At 39.1% G+C, this 21,804-nt stretch overlaps 3 protein-coding genes across 7 annotated transcripts; 1 reads left to right on the top strand and 2 right to left on the bottom strand.

The window, feature by feature from the left end:
* Positions 1 to 796: 796 nt before the first annotated feature.
* Positions 797 to 15,603, top strand: LOC106131274 (liprin-beta-1). 5 transcript variants are annotated; one of them, XM_013330309.2, is made up of 14 exons: positions 797 to 1,085; positions 1,393 to 2,018; positions 3,464 to 3,637; positions 6,914 to 7,063; positions 7,344 to 7,506; positions 8,503 to 8,665; positions 9,607 to 9,829; positions 10,381 to 10,591; positions 10,940 to 11,146; positions 11,432 to 11,543; positions 12,069 to 12,165; positions 12,576 to 12,672; positions 13,630 to 13,660; positions 14,299 to 15,603. In XM_013330309.2, the coding sequence occupies exons 1-13, from the start codon at positions 812 to 814 to the stop codon at positions 13,641 to 13,643; spliced, it is 2,511 nt and encodes an 836-aa protein (XP_013185763.2). In that variant the 5' UTR covers positions 797 to 811; the 3' UTR covers positions 13,644 to 13,660; positions 14,299 to 15,603. The 5 variants fall into 5 exon arrangements, with proteins under 5 accessions (XP_013185763.2, XP_013185764.2, XP_013185760.2 ...); XM_013330310.2 differs by lacking the exon at positions 13,630 to 13,660 and having other exon boundaries at positions 7,344 to 7,446; positions 12,576 to 12,692; XM_013330306.2 differs by lacking the exon at positions 13,630 to 13,660.
* Positions 15,604 to 15,821: 218 nt separating this feature from the next.
* LOC106131276 (testis-specific serine/threonine-protein kinase 3) lies at positions 15,822 to 18,389 on the bottom strand. The gene is made up of 4 exons (XM_013330313.2): positions 17,497 to 18,389; positions 16,934 to 17,093; positions 16,393 to 16,521; positions 15,822 to 16,133 (listed from the first exon to the last, which is right to left on the bottom strand). Exons 1-4 carry the CDS (start codon positions 18,085 to 18,087, stop codon positions 16,063 to 16,065), a joined length of 951 nt encoding a protein of 316 aa, XP_013185767.2. The 5' UTR covers positions 18,088 to 18,389; the 3' UTR covers positions 15,822 to 16,062.
* On the bottom strand, positions 17,971 to 21,765 carry LOC106131275 (putative ribosomal protein S6 kinase alpha-1). The gene is given in 8 exon segments (XM_060944783.1): positions 17,971 to 18,105; positions 18,415 to 18,565; positions 18,835 to 19,006; positions 19,094 to 19,871; positions 19,940 to 20,069; positions 20,292 to 20,493; positions 20,496 to 21,267; positions 21,409 to 21,765. Coding segments are annotated over 7 exon segments (2,187 nt in total). The 5' UTR covers positions 21,505 to 21,765; the 3' UTR covers positions 17,971 to 18,105; positions 18,415 to 18,528.
* Positions 21,766 to 21,804: the final 39 nt, after the last annotated feature.

The raw sequence follows: 21,804 nt of genomic DNA, 5'->3' as shown, positions 1-21,804 counted from the left end.
GTTTACCTGTCATGTATCCGAGTCAATCTGAAATATATTTGGGTAGGCAAAGTATTTTCTTGCAAATACCTTTACCTTAATTTACCAGCTGTTCGTATGAAATTCTTTAAATTCTAAGACCAACCACCTCAATTAATGGTTCAGCCGGGAAAAATTACAGATTTATTTCCACGTTAAGGATTTTAAGTATGACGAAACTTATTTTTAAATTGGAATTGATGCTACAGAAAGAGAAGAACAATGAATTGCTTAAACAGACGTGGAGGAAGGCGCGAATTTGTCTTTGTAGAACCAAGCGCCCCGCCCTACTACCCGTCGCAGCCGCCCTACAATCCGGATGTAACAAATGAACATGTACAATGGCCGGCAAACTTCACTACCACCGGCTTGGAGGCACCGTACGTGACGGAGCAATATGATGCAGATGCCTTGCTATATGAGGCCGATTCAGAGTACTACGATTGCGATGGGTGGGGGCGTCGCTCCCTGTACGAGGGCGTCAACTGGCAGCCGGTGAGTGCGCTAACTTGTGTGCATCGCGCTGCACGCAACCGCACTGCGCTTACGCATTACATGTTGTGTACTTTCATATAACTTGTCTAATATCCTGTCAGTGTGTAATTAACATACCATTCTCTGAATCTGTTGTTTATGTAACGAAAGTTTTATTCTCGCTTTACCTGATAAAACACGGATTGAAGCGGAGAATTGTCCATACCATAGGATAATGCATTAAACGGGCACCCTGATCTATTTACGGGCGCGGGCGCCGGTGGCATTCGAGTAGGCGCCGTTCATTTTAAATCACAACATGCGTGAGCTCGGCCGCGGGGGCTCACTCGTAGCAGCCACCATAGCGGCGTTGCACAACCGCTCCTCGGTAGATGAAAAGCCTCGGTCGATCAATTCGCGCGCGCCTGCTGTAGTGACCAGAAATGTGCGATCTGTGCAAAGAAATAATTTGAGTGTGGATCTTACACGGCGCGAGTCGGGCGGAAGCGAACGCCCACAATCCACAGCATCGGAAGCTTCGGAACGCGACTCTACTTCCGTTCAGTCCAGCGAGGAGCAACCCCCACGCGAGAGTACGTAATTCACGTTTTGTAGACGAGTTACTGACGTCGCTTATTGTTGGAACTCGGCCAAACTTTAAATAGAGACACGTCGGTTACTCGTACAAAGTGATTGTCGCGCAGTGTCGCTAGTGCAGAGCCTCATGTCCGACCGCGAATATCTGACAGAACCCCTCGATGAGGAAGAGGAGCGCACGGCGGCGGACTACGTGCACCCCGCCGTGCGGTCCTATATGTACTCGCCTATGGGTGAGTTCTTGTCGGTATTGAGGCTCTTTTGTTTTGCACTCGTGACGTTTGACCACTTATCTCGTGACAGGCGGTGACTCGGACAGTCCGGATGAAGCGACCGTGAAATGTACTACGTGGACCGACGGTGCCGTACCGGCGCGGGCCGACTCCTCCAGCTGCGACTCCAGTTCTTCAAGCGATGACGATTCTGAGGAAAGAGAGTACAACACGCGGGGGGGCGACGCGGACTATAGAACGCTAACGCCAAGCAAACGTCTAGATAATTCAACTCGAAGGGATGATGACTTTCGATGGATGCCCACTGGAGAATTGGTGGATGACACAGAGGAACCGATGGAACAAAGAACTGAAGAATATTCGGCGGCCAGCCTAGATAGGCGACGGCGCACAGCGGGCGACCGCAGTGACCGTGATCGCAAGTCGCGGTCGTCGTTGTCTGGCAAGCCGCCGCAACATCCTACGAGTGTTCGCGCTTCGCCGCGACCTCGTCGTTCCCCCAGAAACGAAGACAGTCCGCCGGAATTGCAGCGGCGATGGAATTCTTATGAACATTTTCGATATCCCGAAGGAGGATGGTGGCCTCCTATGTGTTGGTGCCACGGCCCGCCGATGCCGCCGCCACCGTGCTGCATGCATGATCATTCATGGCCATCGCACCCTTCGCTGCCACCGGCACCTTCGCGACCTTACAAGGTACAGTTGTCTCAACTGGCTATGAGTGTTAACAAAAGGTTCACAACACTGCCATGTTTAAACAAATAAATGAATTTATTACCCAGTTTAAACGGTACAGTGGCATTCTTATTCGAGTCATGTTTTATGACTAACCACTGACTTACTTTTGTTGACTCGAAAGAATCGTAGAACTTTCAATTGTTGTTAAAGTAAATGTCTAAAGTAAATACTGCGTATAAGTGAAAATCTGTGTTTGATATATTGCCGAACGTAACTAAATACAGTAACTAAACCTAATTAAAACGTTCATTTTAACTACAAAATAAAAAAAATATTAAATCTCTTATTTGTTGTTGAGAAAGAAGTAGAAACTAAAAATTGATTTTAAGATTAGTTTATTAAAAAATAAGTACGCGTTGCGTTGCTCACTCTCCTACAATTTCATTCCTATGTATTTTTCCTAGGTATTTAAGAATCAGTCTATGGTTTTTCCGGTAAAACAAAGTGCACTTACAAAGCGGATTATATTTTGTGCTAACACAATTATTATCATAAACGTTAATCATTTCCTACACATTGATTTGTTTTGTTTGAGAGCATGTTAACTGATAAAGACTTTGAAGTAATTAAACAAAATCCTACTACACGTTTTCCGATCCCCGAATTAACAAAAGGTTTTAATAGAAATTGGATTGCGATATTATTCCGACTGATGTGGTTTTGACCATCTTAATGTGTTGAAATTCATTCCCGTCATAAGGTATTCTTTTTTAAGGTGCATTGAAATATGTAAATTTTCAATGCCTTTTGAATCCAATAGCTGCTGACTACATAGTATGTAACATTTTAAGCAATTTTTTTGGCCAGCACGTTTTCTTTAAAGTTGTTAATAATCTGGCCTGCTAAAAGGAACCGGCCAAGTGCGGTAGTAGGTACTCACACGTAAAGGGTTCCGTTCCATCATCACGTTCCTTAAAATTTTCCAAGAAATAGCTTAAAAATTACGTTTGTTGTATGGGATTTTTTTGAAAAGACAGCAAAATTTTAAGCATCTATCTGTTACCGTTATTAATATTGAACAAATAATACGAAAAAATCACGTCGATTATATGGGCACCTCCCTAATACTGTTAAGTATTTATTCTTAAAGCGCCAACGATAATACATAATTTATAAAAAAATCACCTTTCTAACTATAACGGTTTATGAGATACAGCCTGGTGACATACAGACGCACAGACAGACGGTGGACGCTTAGTAATAAGGGACCCTTATTTTACCTTTTTAGGTACGGACGTCTAAAAACAACGACAGTTCAAAATTAAACGAGAACTTCACTGGCTGTTTAAAGTTCAATTAATACTTATGAATTTGTTTAGGCCAATGTAAAATAATATATATGAAATAAAAAAGCTTAAAAATAAATAAATATTTATCTATACTATTCCAATATGTTTGTTTAGAACGATGCGGAGGATCGTGTGCGGCGACTGGAAGTGGACAAAGAGAGCTTACAGCTACAAGTCCAGGTGTTGTCGGAGCAGATCGCAGCGCAGAACGAGAAGATGGGAGACCTGGAACGATCGCTGAACGAAGCCCGGCAAAGGCTTGATGACGCTGAACAAAGACTGCAAAAGGTACTTTAGATAAGATTCTCTTAAGTTTTCCAAAACAAAAAGAGCTTGTCGCTGCTTGTCCAGGTGTTGTCGGAGCAGATCGTAGCGGAGAAAGAGAACAAGACTGCACAAAATATTTTTAATGTTCTTAAGGTATCCAAGACAAGAAGTGTCAGGCCGGGAGCCTGACACTTCTTGTCTTGGATACCTTAAGTATGCTATTATTAAGTAAGCTGGTATAAGTTTGAAGTAAAGTGATAACCGTAGCCCTAAATCTGCATGTGTTCCGACAATCGGGTAAGGCGCTTTACTCCTCTGTCAACAAAATGATTAGTTTTAAAAGACAAAAAAATATCCGATAAAAACAAATAACATTCAGTCTGATTATTCAGTATGAAATGAAAATGTAATTAGTAACAAAATCGTAGATCTTCAACTTCCTAGTACGCCAACAATTGACAGTCCGATACAAACTAAATCTGCAGAGAATAGACAAGCAATTACTTAACAAAGCGGCTTTATAACAGCTAGGTGGTAAACTCTTTACCATTCAGCGGCCTAGATCCCACTGGAATGGGGCTATTGAATAATCATGGATGGGGCGTGGGCGAAATTTCTACTTCGCCAGACGCCTGCACGCGGTCTCGCAATTCGCGAGCTCGTTGATAGAGACTGTACAGTGTACACTCACTAACTATATAATTTACGTGTTTTCTATTTCTGATTTCTATAAAATTTTATGCATCAGTTCATTTATTAGTTTGACGCCAAAGTGATATACTCGTACTTTCCTATTTATTTAAGTCGTTATAAAGTAAATACATATGTTTTTTTATAATGTAAAGACTGTTGTTAGTTACCATCTAGGTAAAGGATTTTTGTACGGCATAGAAAAAATGCTTTGTACCAACCTTGTTACTTTTTAAGATTGAAACAATTATTTTCAATTATTTCATTGAGAATAAGGAGACTATAATCTGTAAATGATACAGTTTATTGCGAAGGCGTTTTCTCGTTAAACAATTTATAGCTTTAGTGCAGCTTTAGTGTTTCAATCGGGCAGAATCAAGAAATATGGAATGCATTTCATAAAAGTATGTGCTATGTTATTTTATACAATTTATATTGCATATTAAAATTGCATATGACTTCTGCTTCTTAATTAAAAAAAAAAAAGTTGTGCTTCGGGAAATAGTATTAGAAATTATCAGACTTCAAAAAGTAGAAGCTTCTTATTTCTTCTCAACCTCTCTCCAAATCATTTCTTCAACGTCAAGGCATCTAAATATTTTCTCATAAAATCCCAGCTAAAAGGACGCATGCCTTTTTACGAGGCTGTCGTGTTGAATTCTAATATGGGAAACTAACGTCTACAAGTCAGGATTTACATAAATGTCCCAAGCTGAGAATAACAAACAACAGTGTTTGCAAGCTTTACGTTACAGATCTTGCTAATTCATTCATGCTGCCTCCACGCGAATAATACATGCCTAGATTTCGTCATGAGTTCGTCTAATCGAATAGATGTTATTCGCGGTTACACTCACCGATGTACGATTACTACGTATAGTATATGCTGATTACACTAGAACTTTCAAACTTATTAATCTCTTTGTAAAAACCGTATAAAAATTCGTTTATTAAAGAAATCATATCTATAGACAAATGAGGTAGAATTTAGGTCCATCAGGGGCGCTGCATGCCTGTTTACGTACACGTACTTAGCTGCATAAAAATGTTGATTTGTTTGCGAGTCGACGTTAGATAATTAAATTTAAATGACGGTATTTAATATAAAAAGAATACTTTTAACAGCATTACTAACGAGCATTTATGTTGTCTTAGAATGAAACTAATGTTGTTCATTCCGACATTGCTAAGAATAGTTAAAGTATGATATTTGAGAAAGTAATCTTGTATTTCCGATTATTAAAAATAAATGCATGCAATAGCAGGTGTTAATTCACATTCCTATTATCAATCTCTCAGTACCTACCAATGAGGCACGTTGGCTGAAAGCTAATAAAAACAGCGTCTACTTGTACATCTAATGTACCTACAATCTACAGATGTATATTTGATATAAATTATCGAGATACTATTATTACGACGCACATGGCTCGTCTGAATATCCAGCGCTTTTTATAAAGTATAGATCGTAATGGGCATTTTTGTAGATTAACATCATTGCAAAAGTATTTAAAAGCTTCCGCTTTCATTGACAAATTATATCTCGATATCGATGAATTCAGTCAATATAGAACAATAAACTGTTTGGTAATGAAGACGAAGTATATTTGTAAACGGAAATTTGAGGTCTTAAATGAATACCGCTTTATCATAACATAGTGAGGAAAAGAAATTGTGTGTAAGGTAATGAGGAATCTCCATCAACAAGGATGCTCTCATTTTACATGAACCGTCAATTTATTATTTTTAGACCGAGGCGGAAGCTCGTTATAACGAACGTTCCTGCAAAATAGGATTTTCATACCTCTTTTGAACTACCTTGGAATAGACGTGCTAACTATACTTATTACAGCTAATATAGAAACACAAATGGATGCCAAAAAAATGTTTTAAAATGTGTAATGAAATGCTATAAAAATTAAAAATATTAATCTGGAACCGTTGGTCAGTAAGTTATTTTTAATGATATTCAATATTCGAGTAAGCTAATGGCAATAATCTCAAAAACATCCCAGACATTACAGGAATGGGCAAACAAAACAAAAGCCGATCTAATTCCGTACTCCATCAATTTGTGCGTTGCGACCGCTACGGCTGAGCTATAGGTACGTCTCGAAAAAGCCAGATGCGGTTTTTATTAAGCGAGAGGTACCGGCCGCTGCGTTGTTAAATGTGTGATTGATATCGTCAAATAGGCCGCCGGTGTTTACGGACGCCGCCGACGTATGCTCTGTTTAGACAAGTTAATAGATTTTTAAACAAATGTTTGTGAATCAGAATTTTTGCTATTTCGGACGTGCGGTGGAAAATATTTACTTCAATTGAATATGTGTGCACTAAATAAGACTTGTATACTTGTAAATAGACAACCGGAATACGAATACAACCTTTTTAATGGTTTGGTTCCAATGATGTTGTTGCTGAACGCCCACAACTCACAACATCATTTGGTTCCCAACAAATCCTTAAATGCATCATAGTTTCAATTCAATACCATTAAAATCAAATCATAAAGGCATATCAGGCATATTCTCATCGGCATGGGTTGGGGAAATATTCTCTCTTTTTTAAATAAATTAAGGCAATAAATAATCTTTAATGTTTCAGGAAATGTTACAGCGTTCTTCGTTAGAGACACAGAAATTGGAGTTGCTTTCAAAACTCAGCGAAGTTCGACTGCGCGCAGCTGAGCGTGGCATCTTAGAACGCTCGCCTCCGCCCGATATAGCGCCTCTAGTCAGACCGGCCCCGCCCAGGGTAAGTGAACGTTTAGTTCATTTATCTTATCAAAAGCCTAGTTCAATCTGAATTGGTTATTTCCCATCTTGATCTGAATGGAATCTTTGTTGGAGTGGTACTGTCATAAGCTTAGGCAGGCAGATCGGAACGACTTTCCCAAAAGCAAAGATTTTCGCAGCTTGTAAAATACCACGGCCGTAAGCTTTGACGTATAGAGAGAGAGAGAGATCTGTTCCACAAATAAGGCTTCACTAATAACCATATGTAATAACCATAAAAATATATTTTCTCCTTCCAGACTCCGCCGGCAAACTACGGTCGTCAGATCGAGCGTAACACCCTCATGTACTCATCTTTGCCACGCTCATCTGTTCTGTCGTCGGAGGCGCGCGTGGCGTTCGGTAAAAACATCAACAACATGGTGGTGGCGCGGGGACAAGGCCATTCGGTGCCCAACCTAGGTCTGCGGGACGGTTGACTAGCTTGCTTGGCTTGTGTGACTTGTAGTCCCATAGAATATACTTGTAGTATTGCTAGATACAGGTATAGCTTTTAGGAGCAATAAGTTGGACAATTGTACGCGCGTGGTGTTGGTAAACAAAGCCGCCAAATCATTGACGTCTGAGTAAACAAGACCATTCAGTGATCATCGTAAGTCTGTGGGAATTTTGTAGGAATGGCGGGCGTGGAAACTTGTCGATTGAACAAAAAAATTGAATGTCTAACATCTGGTCCGCATTTCGCATGTTTTAAACACATTTGACAGTTTGCCGCTTTTCCAGTGTTCAGTGCACGTGCCAAGTTGTTGTCCTTAGTTACTTGAGAAAATATAGCTTGATTTCTGTCGGAGAATGGAAACAGACCATATGCATTTGACTGCTGTCATTGGTATCAAGCATTATTTTCTATAAGTATATTGTACCTTACTACTATTATTGTACTTTGCATGTTTTTTGTAGTAATAGTATAAAGATGTGGTTGGTGGCAGAGCGGTTAAGGTTACGTAGTGCACACGTTCAGATCCTCCCGCGACTATGTACCAATGACCTTTTGCAGAGTTCTTGTAAGGTTGTGGAGGTAAGACGGGAGGTCCTCTATGACTTTGTATATAAAGAGCAGGTCATGTTTATCTGTAGACGACTGTACATTTCAGTCACTAGTCAGTACAGTAGGCATATCTCTTCATTTATTTCAGTGGATTCCAAATAATATTATAAATTTGAAAATAATTTATTTGTTTGTTGCCTCTTCACGGGTTATATATTGGATTAATCTTCTTGAAAAATCACGTATATATAATTAAGAGTCTGGAGAAAGACATAGGATAACTTTTATCCAGCTAAAAACTAAAGTAACCGTGTTTGGTAAAAACCTGTATATTGGCGGTGGCGTCTAATTCACGCGGGGAAAGCTGCGTGCAAAAGCTAGTATTATATAAATGACAATTTTTCTTACAGCGGAGCGCTCAGAAGTGATTCCCCGCGGCAGTCCATCGCCTTCACTCCGCGAAGTGCGGTCTCGTCTCGGCAGCGGCGGCGGCGTCAGGATCGAGGGCGATGACCTTACTAGGAGTTCCATACGAGCTTCCACCACGAGGCACCCTCCACCAACAATGCCCTGGTGACTATATACAAACATATATATAATCACGGCTTATCCCGGAAGGGATTCCGGGGTAGCCAGAGCCAACAAACAGCCTCGCAAATACTGAAAGGCCTCGTTAAGCTAGTATTGTTGGTATGGTTTAATATTGTATTTATATTGTAGTTGAGATCTAAATATTGACAGGTTGCTATCCCGTCGCTTAAGAGAAAAATCCTAAGTTTATAAGTCTATTCCTAAATCGCCTTTTGAAAAAGAGAGAATGGTCCTATTCTAAAGTGCCGGAAACTGCACGGCATTATATCTCTCTCATACCTTCTCATTTTTGTCTTGTCATCGGTTCTGTAGTAGGGACGACGTCAGGACCTATAGCGATAAAAATTATACACAGGCAAACAACCGACGTAAGTCAGTTGGTGCCCGAAACAACATGCGGGTATTGGAATAACAACTCCATGCTCATGGGCAGAGGTATAATTATTGTATGACGTAAAAATATTTGAGCCTATCAGAATGCGCCGTTTGAAACCGTGAACTAAACTGTCCTCTATTGGCTGACGCGTATGCGCCATTATCTTAAGATCTATTAGATAGATAGATATAATTTAAAACACTATTACACTATTTAAGTACAACATACAATATAAACACAAAAGAGACAGATGGTACAAAGTCTTAGGTGTACTACTATTATGAGCGAGATAGCAGAAGACGTAGTTTTAGTATTTTAAGTTTAGTATACTTGTAATAAGGTCATTATTTTATTGAGTTTTTATTCGGTTCAATTCGGCGGTAGGTTGCGCTATTGTGCACCGTCGAATATTTAGGAGGCGGCTTATAAACGTTGTAGGTACTGTACGAGCCATTATACCATACCACCATATACGTAGACATTGATAGATATGTTAGGTATGAATGTAAGAAAATACTTGTCTACATTGTTTGAAATTGATCCACAGGCAAACGACTGACGTTAGGCAATGGGACTGCGATACTACATGTGGTTGGTTGGAGAGCCTTGGTCTCGAAGTGTACGTCCTTAACGCAAGGGCATGGCTGGGATCGACACCAGACGCTCGGGGCGTCATAGCCGCTGCTTCACATCAAACAATTGAGAAGGAATTGGGAATCAAACACCCTATGCATAAGAAAAAGATAGTCTTGGCTTTGACGGATCTATTGGTGAGTAAATATTTATTTCTTAAATGTTTCAATCGCTGTTCTGTTGGTTTGCTTCAGTTTTACCATTATAGGTCACTGTACCATACCTTCAGAGTGTCGGTAATCAAGTTAAGGTGCTGGAAATAAAAAAGGGTGGTGTACAGAGTGGCACAGCTTCAAATCCTACACTGCATTTAACAATGTCTTTTCTCTGAGTTATGTACATTTTGATGTTAATATACAGTTTTACGGTGTGTGCACATTGTAATGAAACTTGCGCATTCTGGCCATCCCTTGCCCTCGGTGTGATTGGTGTTTGGTTATAAGATTTATTATAAAGGCAGTCACGGTCGACTCGCCAGCCGACCAACTCGACACATCATGTTTTGCAAAAAACATAACATGGTTGCCTGCGAGCACGAGTTGTCAATGTCAGTGTTTGATTTGAATCCCAATATGTCTTCGTATCCGGATAACCGCTTGATTAGTTCGAACGCGTCTTCATGTCAGTAGAGTTGTCAACGTAGATTGTAGGGTTTCCAGGATTGATCGATGATCGTTCTCATTGACAGGGCGGTCACGGCGACCCGCTCCTGTCGCTGGCCGGGCAGCTGGACACGGCGTGGGCGCTGCGCTGGCTGGAGGACGTGGGCGTGTGCGGCGCGCGCGCGGCCGCCGCCGAGGCCGCGCTGGACGGGCGCGCGCTGCACCGCCTGGCGCACGCCGAGCTGCACGCGCAGCTGCGCGTCTCGCACGCGCTGCACGCGCTCTCCATCCGCAGGGGTGAGGCTGCGCACCGATATCTTACTTAGTTTTAAAATGACAAAATTAAAAAAAAATCTAATTCAAAATTTTTATTCATTACTATAGGATACTAACTATATATCGCTTAATAATTGTCAAAACGAATGGTTTAACAACATTGGTTGACGTCAAATAAATTACTTAAAAACTAAGTATACTGCCGCTTCCAAGGCGTCAGTGCAGAAGAAGCGGTAACAAACTGCACTGCAGCATTTTCTTCTGTTTTACCATTATAGGTCACTGTACCATATGACGATCACTTTATTTGACTATAACACTTGAAAGTGATGTGCACTATGTTGGTGACGTTGATTTTGTTTCAACCAGGCATCCAAGTCCTAAGAGACAACATGTTCAACCCGGACACGATGATACGTCGCGCCGTCGAGGGAGAACAACCTTTGCCGGCCGTAGCCGGCGCCGGCGCGGACGGAGACGGGGAGCGGCAACTGGCGCGCTGGTCCTCGCACCGCGTCATGCAGTGGCTGAAGCAGATCGACCTCGCGGAGTACGCGCCCAACTTGAGGGGCGCCGGTGAGTGATAACACTGTGACGTCACCGCAGACGGAGACGGGGAGCGCCAACTAGCGCTGGTGCTGGCCTATCTTTTGATCTTGAATGAGAACTACTTAACAGGACTAGAAAATGTAGAAACATATAAAAAATTGTTTACTTGAGATAAAAAGAAAAGAGAAACAAGTTGAGCTCATTAATAAGATTTGTGTTGTGGGTTAAAATCTGATGGGGAGAAGCTACAAGTAACAATTTTAGGAAAAAAATTAAGTAGATGTCGTCATAAAAAATACTATTATTCGTCAGGTGTCCACGGCGGGCTGATGCTGCTGGAGCCGCGGTTCACGGCGGAGTTGCTGGCCGCGCTGCTGAACATCCCCGCCAACAAGACGCTGCTAAGGCGGCACCTCACACAGAGGTACAATTTCACATCACTTTTTTTATCCTAAACAGCGTACACAGTGCCGACAATGCAGATCATGTTTTGTAAGATAATATGCAGAGCTAGTTACAGGTTACTAAAAGTCCCATGTTTGTGGCTTTTCCTTGATTAACTTTTTAAATAAATATGTATGTGATGTGCACATAGATAAACCTAGAACCCCAAAGTAATCTCAAGATTTGTGTTAGACCTCCTAACACAAATCTTGAGTTTACTAACTCAACGATACTATATTTATTTAATAATAAATACTTATAGGTAAACATTCATGAACCTTTTCATCAATTGAAACATTTTGTCACAAGCATACAGAGGCTTATAATCTGTACGGGAAGTGAAAATTACTATATGTATCGTTTAATGATGTCATATATTGGTAGTGCCTCACCTGCAAATTAACATGATCGCTTTTGTTTGTATGCACAAGGAATCATGTTCACTCTACCGTTGACAATACGTTTACATTTCTCATTGTATAAAGATTCTCATATTATATTGCAGGTTTAATGATCTGCTCGGCCGAGAAGTCATACAGCAAAAACGAAATGCGGAACAAACATTAGGCTATCAGCCACTCACTGCAACCACCAAATACAAGGTATCTGTTATAATATTATTCACTCTGTGCATTACTCTTTGTATCTACCAATTAAATAGTGTAGAAGATATAAGTGACCTCATCAAAAATAAACCAACATTTTCTTGACATTGTTTTCAATTTATTTGAGTCAAATAGAGGTTGATTTGGTTCAGAAGTGCGCATTCGTATTTATCTTTGCCATAAAGAAGAAACTTACGGTCGTTCTATAAGTGGTATAGATTGATATCTAGCTGTCTTTATAAGTATGACATTTATTACGCTTTTGGATTTTCCTCTTCTCATTAAAATTGCTGAATGTTTGAAACATTACTTTAATAACGAGTTTATATACTATTATATTATATACAAACATTTATTTGTAAGATGTGCATTTTTCGTTAGGTTTCTTATTGCTGACCCATCTTTAGGTACCAAAGAAGAACCAGTTCTCCCTGAAACGTAAGAAGAGCAAAGACGACCTTGACCTGGGCGACCTGGTGTGTCCGCTGCACGACGACTGCTCAGGTGACATTCCCACCTCGCCTGTAAGTCGCACTAACACTACTAATGCGCACGGGCAGATCAGCTGACAGACAATTAAAGGGTTTTTTTCTGATACAGGCATACATTGCTAAAAAATTCCTTGCATAAAATGTAGTAGTTGTAAATAAATGCATTTTAATTTTTTTATATTTCCATTAAACAATCAAATTAAATGCGTTTTATGATTATGATGAAATTGTCTTTATTTTCGTCATTTTGTTAGAGTAATTCTGTATTTTTTATACATGGCACCTTTCGTTATTTTGTATAAATGGCACCGACATAATCATAACAAATTCAAGGACTCAATCACAAATAAAAAAGAAGAGAAAGAGAAAACATTTCTAAATTAGAAATAACTTTTTTCCAGTATTTTTATTATTTTATTCTGTCGCTGATTTGTCTGTGTTGGTGATATTTTTTTTAAATAAGTAGAAGTATTTTATTTTTGGTATTATTTATAAGCGACTTAGAAATTGATTATTGTGACACAACAAACAATTACTATTCACATTTTTTTAAATTAATAAACAATCAAAGTAATTCAAGCCTTTCTGTGGATGTCGTACAAGTTGACTTGGGAGGTAAAGATTAAAGAAAATTTCTAGAACATCATCTACGTTTAAGACCTTTTTTTAATCGAAGGGGAAATCCTTTTTACGGACGACCCTCAGGTCTTCACCCGGGAGAGGTGGACCTCCTGGCACCCAGTGCGCCAGCCGACCAACTAAAACCCTTTCGTGTCCCCATTTTGAAAGTCCGTATTGCCATTTTAACGGTCTCATTACCTTTTCAGATGATGGACTATCCAATTTGAATTTAGACCTGATACTCTTCTATAATTCAATATGGCTTGAGATTCAATATACTGCAAAAATATTTTTTTCGGCAGTAGTGATGACTTAAATAATTACACGAACCTGTATTTTTATTTCACAGAATCATTGCTGTGATTGTTGTTATTAGTTTGGTAAACAAAAATGTTTATTAGTGCACAGCGTACGAACAATAATGCTTGCGCACTTGTAGATGGTCGTGTTTAAAATTAACATCCCTAACAAAATTTAACTGGGCAAAGGTGTTTGCTAAAATAACGCTTTAGGTATTGGTTTTGGTGTTATTTGTGATAACTTGATCTGTGTTTTTGCGAATTAAGTATAACGGTTAATACTCGTAATACACAATATTTTAGTAAGTAATAATTTTATACCAATCATATAAGTGTCCAAAGAAACAAGCTTTAATTGAATTGAATGTGCTATAAAGTGCTATTTTCCTGGTCGTTACGTGAATAATCTCACTATGCATTGCATTAGTATTTTGTTGATGTTCTATAAAAAAAGTAAATGAGATTTAAAAATGCTTGCGATTTGTTTTGGCCTCGAGTACAGCACTCGCCTATTTGTGAGTAATTTTACAATGTTAAAGGTATAAGCTGATCTTACAAAGTACAATTCTTAGTTAGTTTGGTCATATAAACTTAAGATACCTATATCATCTATAAATTATTTAATTTCATTGATTTGAGTCAAATCTCTTCAGCAAAAAGTTCAATTTACTTAATTGTTCCAATTTGTCGATTAATAAGAACATTGATATTGTTTTCAGACGATGAAAGTAAAGTCAGCAACAGCGGGCGTCGCGTCGGCTGTCTGTCCCCCGCGTGACGACTCCCGCGCACACTAGCGCACACACACACACACTAGCACACACGCCCGCACGCACACATACATACAGACAGACAGACGCACACGCATGGCGGCTCTCGCGGTAACTACCGAGACGGTCGTGTGATATACTAATCGATAGACATGCGACTCCAATCGACAAACTTTGATATAATTTGTGTAACGAAAATAGATCTTCATTTTGGACGAGTTGGTGCTAAATTTTGGTCGCATGGTATTTTTAATTATTATAAAGTATGTGAATTAACGTGCTAATAACAATTGAGACTAACTGCCAAAAATCATGTATTCTATTGGTTCGTAATAGATTTAGTGTTAGATGTTTAAAGAGTAAAATTTATTTAAAAGAAAGATATTTAAATTATAATTTTGTAGAGATATGTTGTCGAGTAATATTGTTCAATACATTATATTTATTGACTGAATGATTGAATGGATCCATTAAAGGGACCTGAACAGGACAAATATGGCACATTCCAATAATAGGATATTCGTCCTTTGGAAAACAATTAAATCCCGGTATTTAGAATTCTTAGCCATTTCAAAATCAAATAAATATGCAGTTATTGAGGATAAGTATAGTATATGGTTTGTTACATAGTATGTTACAACAGTACTTAGTGCATTTTTTATATAAATTATTATATTATTTAATGTATGAAGTAGTGAATTAGGAACTGACTGAAAGATGACAATATTATCTGGTCTCATTTCTACTTGCTGCAAACAAGCATTAAGATAAAGTACCTTTATGAATGTAAGATTTAATTAAGATGCATTGTATGCATGTTTCTAAAAGTATTTCTTGTTAGTGTTTGACGAGTGTATTTTTAAAATTTAAATAATATCATAGATTAAGAAATTTTTCTGGAATTTTTCATAATTTAAAACTTGTATTTTATTAACTTTTTTACATGTAATTTTAAACCTCGAGTTTTTTGATGACGCTATTTATGCGAGATCACAAATCGCGCGATCGTCATATATCAGAGGCTCATAAAGTCATAATATTTCACGTGTAAATTGCGTCATCTATACAAGCTCAGAGAAAAGTCATATCACAAAATAAAAAAGCATAAATTCAAAACAGTAATCTTCATTGGAAAAATGCGGAATAATATAAGGCGATAGAAGTGGTGTGTATAAGCTATTGCAACTCGCAACTGATGGTTGTGAACTCTCCACGTTTTCATATTGCGTCTAAAATTCTGAGATTTTTTGGCAGATTTAAGGCGTGTGATGAAAGCCGATGACGAATTATTGTTATAATTTAAGTACAATATGGCATTTCTATTGTCTTATTAAAATTTCTATAATTAAAAGTGACCAGTGACCCTTTTATCGCACAATATATATAAGAGCGGAATTGTTCATAGTCAAACCGTTTTTAACAATTTACAAGTTTTACAAAATTAATTTAATTATAAATTAGAGTTATCCTGCCCTGTTCCTAACACGCTGTGCCAAATGTAAGTACCCTAGTACGATAATCCCTTGTCTTCCATAGCTTTGTTATATTATAGTAAATATAGGGCAGATGAATTCATCATTGCCAATGACAACAACAAAATCATTTGTACAATAATGTATTAAATAATTTTTACAATAACTTAAAACCATAAAATGTAAAAAGTTAATAAACCATCGGATGAACATAATCATAGTTTTTCTATTTTTTTTACACTTAATCCTTATCAAACAGCTGTTGTGATTTACCAAATGTTGTGTCGACGTTTTTCAAAATTTTTAGGCCCTCTGAAACGAAATAATTGTAATTCAGAAGACGAATATAATATTAATTAAAACAACAACATGCCTTTGAGTACCCGCATTTATCTAAGTCTGAAACTGTTATCAAGAGAAGGCCCAAAAATGTCCATATTCCCATTTATTAAGACTTCTCATTGCAAGTTCAGGGTTTGCAACAGGCAGCAGCCATGCTCCTTTTACAAATATGACGAACGCTTATGTAATAAAGCGAGAAGTTATCATTTATCCTCTGAAAATGACTGACCTTTCCCCCTTCCTTTTCTCCGTAACTCAGCTATTCGCTCCATTTCGTTGTCTTCCTCTATGTTGGTTTCCTTTTTTTGGGAATCCTCTTGAGCTTGCTTGAGAAGAGACTCCTCCAAAAAGGTTAGTTCTGAAAATTGTTTTGTCTATGATCCAAAAAAAATATTAGTTACATCTCTTGTTATAAATGTATAGTCAGAAAATTACACAATTGTCGGATCAACGCTTGTGACAGCGAATCTTCTACCTACAGGGTTCCAGCCGTAAAGAGGCTCCTTTATAATGGCAGGAATTCTGCAATACCATCGGGAACTGCTAATACAACCCATGACCGACAAACCGATGACCTGTCACTCTAGAAGCATACAGCCCCGTCGGGGTTTCCCTCCTGTCATGCTTAAAATTGACAGTTAAGAAGAAACGCTGTCAGTCTATAGTACATAAAGATCCGAGTGCCGGAGTACATGTTTGCGGCGGTTGGAAGCAAGGTGGTCTAGGGCCCCAAGAGCTGTCACCTGCTACTTAATAAAAACATCACTGACTTGTTAGTCTCTGGTCCATAGATATCCAAGTGCCTGAGAATACGAGAGCGGCGGTAGGGCGCGCCTTGGCTTCAGGCTCCATAAGCTGCGTCACCTGCTGCTTGCATTCTACTGACAGCTGGTTCACGACGCTCGTTCGGAACCTCCACTTGCGCATCACCTGTTAAATAGTCAGCTTTTTTTTTGTGCGAATCACTGGCACTTTTTACACTTCATTTTCGTAGTGACTATATGAATTTTTCATAAAAATAACAAAGTTCTACTTTAACATTGCGTTCTATTAATTTCACGTTTCAGTAACCTTTCTGTTCCGTAGACTACACGTTGATTCAGATTTAAAAAAGCAGATCTTATTTGTCACGAGTTCGATACTAAATGTGGGTGGAAACGGTTTTGTCGTGTATTATATTGATCGAGCGAATTAATAAAATTGCACGAAGTGTGATAAGACATACTTACTTTGGAAGACGATTACCGAAAAAAAATTAAACCAAGATTGTGATACTGAAATATTCTGGTTGCTGTTTTTAGTCCATGACACAGAAAGTTACCAAAAAATAAACCTGTTTCTCGTATAATCTCTTGACCGAAGTCTCATTGAATGGCAGCGCTTTATTGAGCATGGTGTACATAATGATGCCGATGGACCACATGTCGGCCAGCTTCGGTAAGTAAGGCACGCCTTTCAACACCTCGGGAGCGGCATACGAAAGTGACCCGCAATAAGTCTCGCTCAATACATCCCGATCTCGCTGACGTACGTTACGAGCAAAACCAAAATCGGTAATCTTCACGTTGTAGTTAGACGTTATCAAAATATTTTCGCATTTCAAATCTCTGTGGGCTATATTCAAAGCGTGTATGAATTGTATCCCCGATATAATTTGGCGCATCCACAATCTGCCTTGGTTCTCTGGCACGGGTCCGTTGGCCGTGAGAAAATCTAGAAGGTCGCCGTTCTCTGCAAATCGTAGGAAGATGAAGTACTTGGCTCGCCGTTGGAATATGTTGGAGACGTGGATGACGTGTGGGTGGTTGACTCTGATCAGAACGTCTAGTTCACGGGGAAGAAACTTTGTGAGGTAGTCCCGTGGCGCCTGCGCAGTGTCTATTACTTTGCACGCCATCACTGTGTGTCTAGTTTCGTCCACCATGTAAGTTGATTTGTATACCTGAAAAACTCTTACTAAAAATCCCAATTGATATGGAATATTGCAGTTTTAAATAGTAAACGTTAATAAATTAATATTATATATACGGGACAAACACAGATTGAGTTAGCCTCGAAGTAAGTTCGAAACTTGTGTTACGAGATACTAACTCAATGATACTTTATAATATAATAATAGATAAACATCCAAGACCCAATCAGAGAAAATTCGTTTCTCATCATGCCCTGGCCGGGATTCGAACCCGGGACCTCCAGTGACACAGACAAGCGCACTACCGCTGCGCCACAGAGGCCGTATAAATTATTTTACCTTTGCATATGACCCCTCACCGACGACTTTCTCTAAAATAAATCCCTTTTCTTGTAGGACAGCGAGATCGGATTGAGTTGTGTTGAGATCGACCTTTTCGGAATTTCGACCCATTTATGTAATTCGGTCTCTCATCATTATTTCTTCTTTACTTTCGTCGGTAACATGGTGGAGAAAAACACTGGTTAATTTCAATAGTTTATGATATTTTCATTATCTTCAACTTAAAAACGGTACAATTTTGCAAACTGTGATTTGTGACAACGTCATTGTCATATCTAATATCTATTGGTGCAGGTTTTTGATGCGTCAACTCTTTTTATTCTAAAAAAAATTTATGACCTTACTTGGCAAAAAAGGATGAATACCTATATTATCTGGAACGGTTTCACGTTAATAAATAGTAAAAAATATAGTCACCAAGAAGATGTAGAGCCGGTGATTTCCATAGAAGGCTTAACTAAAGACGTGTTTGGTACACAGTTAGGATCTCTGTCCTTTGAGTTGTGTTCAGCGTTATCCAAGCTCTTCATCAAATGGCTTTTCTCCTCTAACGCCTTTTTGTACGCCATAGTTTCCTGAGGGCTCCATTCTGAAATAGTCGGTCACATTAAATAACGTATCTATTTGTAAGTATATTTGCAAAATACTCGTTTCTTGAGCAACATTCACCACTCACCTAACAATCTCGAGTCCATAGCAATCCATTCGCTATTTATTAACTGATCTACTTTGAGCCTGTTCAAACAATTAGGTTCTAACATACGCACTACACATCGTTTACAATTTTCTGATATGGAATCGACGTAGCGCGAGCGGAATTTCCAATTCCTATTCACTTGCGCCTGATAAAGCTGTTTTATGTGTTTGTCTTCGAACGGCATCGCTCTATTCAACATGACATACAGAACTATTCCGAGCGACCAAATGTCCGTAGGCTTGGGAAAGTATGGGGATCCTTGCAGAATTTCCGGGGCCGTGTAGGACAAAGAGCCGCAGAACGTTTCGCTGCTGACGTCATTGAGTTTTTTGTCGACGCACATCCGAGCGAAGCCGAAGTCAGAAAGTTTGGCATTCTGGTTGGCTGTGAGGAGGACGTTTTCGCATTTGATATCTCGGTGAGCTATTTCCAACTCGTGCATGTATTGTATGGCGAGCGCCAACTGCCTGGTCCATATTCGTGCCTGATCCTCCTGCACGGCTCCCTTCTGTAATATGTATTCAAGAAGATCGCCGTGCTCCATGAACCTCATGAAAATAAAGTATTTGTACCGCCTTTGGAAGATGCTGTGCGTGTGCACCAAGTGAGGATGATTCAACTTTATCAACATTTCGATTTCTCTTGGAAGGAACTTTTTTACGAAATCTTTTGGAGCAGTACTGGTATCAATTACTTTACATGCTAATATTGCTATTCGGTCGGTTTTGCTAGGATTTCTATACTCTGCCAAATATACCTGTAAGAAAATGGATACTTTAGAAAAATATCAGCGTGATTTTTATATTGATGAGATGATACACTTACTTTAGCATAAGATCCCTCGTTTATTTTCTTTATCACGCTATATCCGCGGGCTTGAAGTGTCAATTGCTCAGATGTAGTAAGTTTTAATTCGTCTTCTACGTACTAAAATGAGTATTTGAAAGTTTTAGAACTGTGTACTTATTGGCATCAATGGCCCCGGAGTTTACGACAAAACATTGAGAAGAACCTTTACCTTAGATTTACCCTCCATTTATTCTTTAAATTTTTTGTTTAGCTGTTATGTTAGCCAACGATTTAATAATTTCACTTTGCTAAAAAAGATATTATTATTATTAGGTACATATCAAAATACCTACTCATGAAAAGTATAAAGTTATTGCGAAGTTTAAACTTTACCCTGTAAATTGAGCCTTTTGCACCCCTTTCTAAGATATCTCCTTGTCGATTCGCTAGATTTTTATGGGAGTCAGATAGTTTACGACGCTCTTCTTTAGCTCTTTTTAGTGCTGTCGCTTCAACTGCATTTAATGCTACGAGAAAAATTTATATCGAAATCAACAAATTAAGATGTATTAAAATAAATAGAAAGTAAACTTACTTGTCAGTCTGCTATCCATAGCAATCCAGTCTGAGTTCAGCAATTGGTTAGCGGTGTGGCGGAGGCCCGGGTCGGGCTCCAACAAATGTTTCACAACAGTCTTGCACTCCAGAGAGATCGTGTTAGCAATACGAGATCTAAATCTATACTTTTTTCCCATCTGTTGCTCATACAATTTTCGCATGCGCGTATCATCGAAGGGCATAGATTTGTTCAGCATCACAAAAAGTACAATACCGAGCGACCATAAGTCCGTGGGCTTCGGCAAGTAAGGCTTTCCTCGGAGGATCTCCGGCGCGGCGTAGGACATGGACCCACAGTAAGTCTCGCTCAGAATGAGCTGATCTTCCTCGTCCACACAGAATCGAGAGAAGCCAAAGTCTGACAGCTTGACGTTGTAGTTGGCGGTGAGCAATACGTTTTCACACTTAATATCGCGGTGCGTAATTTCCAACTCGTGCAGGTACTGCAACCCGAGCGCCAGCTGCCTGATCCACACTCGAGACTGGTTCTCCGACACGCAACCGTTCTTCAATATATACCCGAGAAGGTCGCCGTTCTCAGAGTATCGCATAAAAATATAATATTTTGTCTTTCTCTGAAATATGCTATGGACGTGTATGAGGTGCGGATGGTTGAGTCGTATGAGAACGTCGATTTCTCGCGGCAAGAACTTTACCACGAAGTCTTTCGGAGCCTTCGACGTTTCTATAATCTTGCATGCGAGAATTAACTGTTGGTCGTCCTTGGAGTACTCTGATAAAAATACCTGTTGTAAATTTTAAACATTATAATTTGTTTAAACTGGTGGTGTACTGGACTTTTACGAATATATCATGATTTCAAACAAAATTCGGGAATTTAACCTCTATGACTTCACAGAAGAAATTTTACAAGGAATAAATATAACCTTAGCGTACGCTCCTTCACCAACGAATTTAACTAGTTTATATCCCTTTGTTGACAACGTGTGTTCCTCGGATGCTGTAGTTTTCAATTCGCTCATTATATGAACGTGAGAAAGAGTAGTGAGCACGCTGGTTCACACAAGATCGCACTTTCCTTAGCATTTGGCCAGTCGATCTTATCCGGAAAATGTGTATGCATCTTTACGATTTACTAAAACTTCATCACTAAAATTTTGTTTAGCTTTCCAAAAGCAACTGTTGTGGTTATCAAATGATCTGACAGAATTAGCGAAAATGTCACTTCTATCATGATAGTGAAATACTTTTTTCTTTTATGGAGTCTATTTTAAAGAAGTGTTTAAAAATATCTATGACCACGGATTTTTCCTTAAAAACGT

Source organism: Amyelois transitella, chromosome 6 (genome assembly GCF_032362555.1).
Source record: "Amyelois transitella isolate CPQ chromosome 6, ilAmyTran1.1, whole genome shotgun sequence".
Taxonomy (NCBI): domain Eukaryota; kingdom Metazoa; phylum Arthropoda; class Insecta; order Lepidoptera; family Pyralidae; genus Amyelois; species Amyelois transitella.
Note: the sequence above shows the minus strand (reverse complement) of the source record. Positions and strands in the feature narration are given on the sequence as shown.

Excerpts from the sequence above, each read along its gene's own strand:
- LOC106131276 (XM_013330313.2), bottom strand. The coding sequence starts at position 18,087 with ATGGTGGACGAAACTAGACACACAGTGATGGCGTGCAAAGTAATAGAC. Across the intron at positions 16,522-16,933 it reads TATGGACCAGAGACTAACAA|AACTAACCTTTTTGGAGGAG; the intron begins GTCAGTGATGTT and ends AACAATTTTCAG. Across the intron at positions 16,134-16,392 it reads GAGAAAAGGAAGGGGGAAAG|AGGGCCTAAAAATTTTGAAA; the intron begins GTCAGTCATTTT and ends ATTTCGTTTCAG.
- LOC106131274 (XM_013330305.2), top strand. The coding sequence starts at position 812 with ATGCGTGAGCTCGGCCGCGGGGGCTCACTCGTAGCAGCCACCATAGCG. Across the intron at positions 8,666-9,606 it reads CCTCCACCAACAATGCCCTG|GCAAACGACTGACGTTAGGC; the intron begins GTGACTATATAC and ends ATTGATCCACAG. Across the intron at positions 9,830-10,380 it reads TGGCTTTGACGGATCTATTG|GGCGGTCACGGCGACCCGCT; the intron begins GTGAGTAAATAT and ends TCTCATTGACAG.